The following is a 3007-nucleotide window of genomic DNA, read 5'->3' on the forward strand; positions in this document are numbered from 1 at the left end:
ATGTATATATATATAATGTGTCCACATGGATAATGGCTCACTTGCACTAAACAGGGCTGCAAAGAGAGAGGTTTGGAGACACCTCTATGAAAGGTTGTTTAATAAAGAGAATGAATGGGAGAAAGAGAGTCTGCCGAATGTCGACCCAACAGAGGGACCAGCTATCTTAATTGACAGTACCTTGGTAGATAAAGCAATCACGAGTATAAAGACAGGGAAATCCCCCCAGCCCATTTGGAATCACTGCAGAGATGCTCAAAATATCTGGCAGTGTTGGCTATTGCCTAGTCAACCATATAGTTAACCAGGTAATACACGAAGTAGTCATACCCAATGACTGGTGTAGCAGCACCATAGTCAACTGCTACAAAGGTAAAGATGACGCTTTAGACACAAACAATTACAGAGGTATCAAGTTGTTGGACCAGGTAATGAAGGTCACGGAGAGGGTCATAGCCCAACAAATTAGGGAAAGAGTCAGTTTAGATGAGATGCAGTTTGGGTTCGTTCCAGGGAAAAGCACCAATGATGGTAAGACAGCTGCAAGAGAAATACCTAGCCAAAGATAAACCTCTGTACCTGGCTTTCGTTGACATGGAGAAAGCCTTTGACAGGGTCCCCGGATTCCTAAAAAAAATTCACGGTAATTTTTGGCCATGCGACACCAAAAACCAACGTGGGGAAAGGCACTCACGAATTTATCGGCTAGTGAGTTCAAACACTTCACCCCAAAGAAATTCTATTCCATGTGCGTCACAAATAGTTCTGTATGAAAAAAAGTCCCATGTGAAGGGATTACGGTTTAACCATCCAACTTAGAGGCATCAAATATAAAATATACAGAAATAAGGGCAGGGAATCGTCAATTAGTAATAGAATTAATAATTAACAATTATGCCAAGTAGTTCAGTATGAAAAAACCTTTATCGGTAAAACCATTTATAATCATAAATATACAGGGATTAGCTTGAGTTACTTCTCCAACATACTGAAAATTTAGAAATAGCAGTAAAAAAACTACTGATTCCAAGCTACAAATTTTTCTCTACACTTTCAAATTTATCAGAATATTGGGCTGAAGAGTCGGAATAGAGTAGCTTCATACTCTTAACCGTGAAACGTCGTATCCAATTAGCTAAAGGCAGGTTTGTTTTTGCTTTTGCTTTTCCCTTCTGTTTTTTGTTCTATGTGTGCCATAAATATCACCATCCATTAGAGAAAAATTTGTAGTTTGGAATCAGTAGTTTTTTGACTGCTATTTCTAAATTTTCAGTATGTTGGAGAAGCAACTCAAGCTAATCCCTGTATATTTATGATTATAAATGGTTTTACCGATAAAGGTTTTTTCATACTGAACTACTTGGCATAATTGTTAATTATTAATTCTATTACTAATTGACGATTCCCTGCCCTTATATATATATATATATATATATATATATAGATATATATATAGATATATAAATATATGGATAATAACAACAAATGGAGCAAAACGCATGTCGATGAAAGTTCCTTTAATTCCTACATATATGTTTCGAAGCAAGTGAGGGCCATTTCACAAAAAAGAAAGGGTTGCTGGGATTATCACTTGTTTCTCATCAGGGAGAACATAATAAAACATTTAATAGCAAGACAAAAACGAAATGATGGGGTGAAATGGCACTCACTTGCTTCGAAACATATATGCAGGAATTAAATGAACTTTTATCGACATGCGTTTTGCTCCATTTGTTGTTACTATCCATATATTCTCAAAATGTATCACGTAAACTTGGTATATCAACCTGTAAATCGGCTGGGATATCTTGGTTTTTAGTGTAATTTTGCTACCCCTGGTAACTATTAACGTATTCAAATTATCGAAAGTTTCAATAACTGAGATAATATTAATACACATAAAATGATATATAAATATATATATATATAGGAGAATTTACGAAAAAAACAACAACAGACGAGGACAGGTGGTGTAAACAACAAAAGGATGTATTAGTTTAACGCTCGGGAATAGAGAAGGTCTTTAACGTTTCGAGCTATGCTCTTCAACAGAAAGAATATGGAGAAAACAAGGAGAAAAACACGGAGAAAAAAAATTGAACCAGAGTACGAAGAGACAGTAGGTGAAGGAAAGTAAAGGAAAATATAAAGATGATAAAGGTAATAAAGGAGGTTTACATTAGTGGAAAAGTTCAAAAGTTTTAGACGTCGTGGTATATTGAGGCGATTTCAAATCAGAAGATAGGTCCAGTGTAATCCGTGGGTAGGAGAGGTGCAGCCGGAGAGTGTAGAGTTCAGAATCAGAATGAAAGAAGGTAGAATCCAGAAGTTTGTATTTGATGAGTAGAGACAGGATTAGCTGGTGCGACCACGTGAGCATGTATTATATATGGGAGAATTTACGAAAAAAACAACAGACGAGGACAGGTGGTGTAAACAACAAAAGGATGTATTAGTTTAATGCTCGGGAATAGAGAAAGTCTTTAACATTTCGAGCTACGCTTTTCAACAGAAAGAATAAGGAGAAAAACATGGAGAAAAAAAATTGAACCAGAGTATGAAGAGACAGTAGGTGAAGGAAAGTAAAGGAAAATAGGTGATATTTGGCTTCAATTTGAACTCTGATTTGTTGATTTAATTTTTATTTTTCTTAATTTACCTGTTAATGATGAAGATATATTTTTTCTGTACCTTTTGACTATTGTTTATAAGTTGTTAGTTCACCTTCCAGCTGCTTTCTTCATTTGGTGAAAATTTACTCAAAATCATAAAATTATTTCTATTGTTAGCATGTTTTTTATTTATTTATTTTTTTTTTTCAAATTTGATCTTTCATATTTCTTGTTGAATTTAAAAACCTTACATTTATTTATTTTCAGACTCCCAGCCATACCAAGAACCAGATCAAGGGGCTGAAAGAACAGGAGACTGTCTGTCACAATATGTCGATACTTTACGCCTGCATGACGACAGTGAATTTCCACCTGTCTCTAATTAAATCAGCTTT

At 35.1% G+C, this 3007-nt stretch overlaps 1 protein-coding gene across 3 annotated transcripts in view; it reads left to right on the top strand.

The window, feature by feature from the left end:
* Positions 1-3007, top strand: part of LOC106875830 (WD repeat domain phosphoinositide-interacting protein 2) — a 97507-nt gene that overhangs the window by 92873 nt on the left and 1627 nt on the right. For 2 of the 3 annotated variants that reach the window (XM_052969622.1, XM_052969623.1), the window contains exon 11: positions 2880-2984. In XM_052969622.1, the coding sequence (XP_052825582.1) occupies positions 2880-2984 (105 nt within the window). Of the gene's footprint in view, positions 1-2879 lie in introns of all 3 variants that reach the window. The other variant, XM_052969624.1, reaches the window with a different exon arrangement.

The sequence above is a fragment of the Octopus bimaculoides genome, chromosome 7 (assembly GCF_001194135.2).
Source record: "Octopus bimaculoides isolate UCB-OBI-ISO-001 chromosome 7, ASM119413v2, whole genome shotgun sequence".
Classification (NCBI taxonomy): Eukaryota; Metazoa; Mollusca; class Cephalopoda; order Octopoda; family Octopodidae; genus Octopus; species Octopus bimaculoides.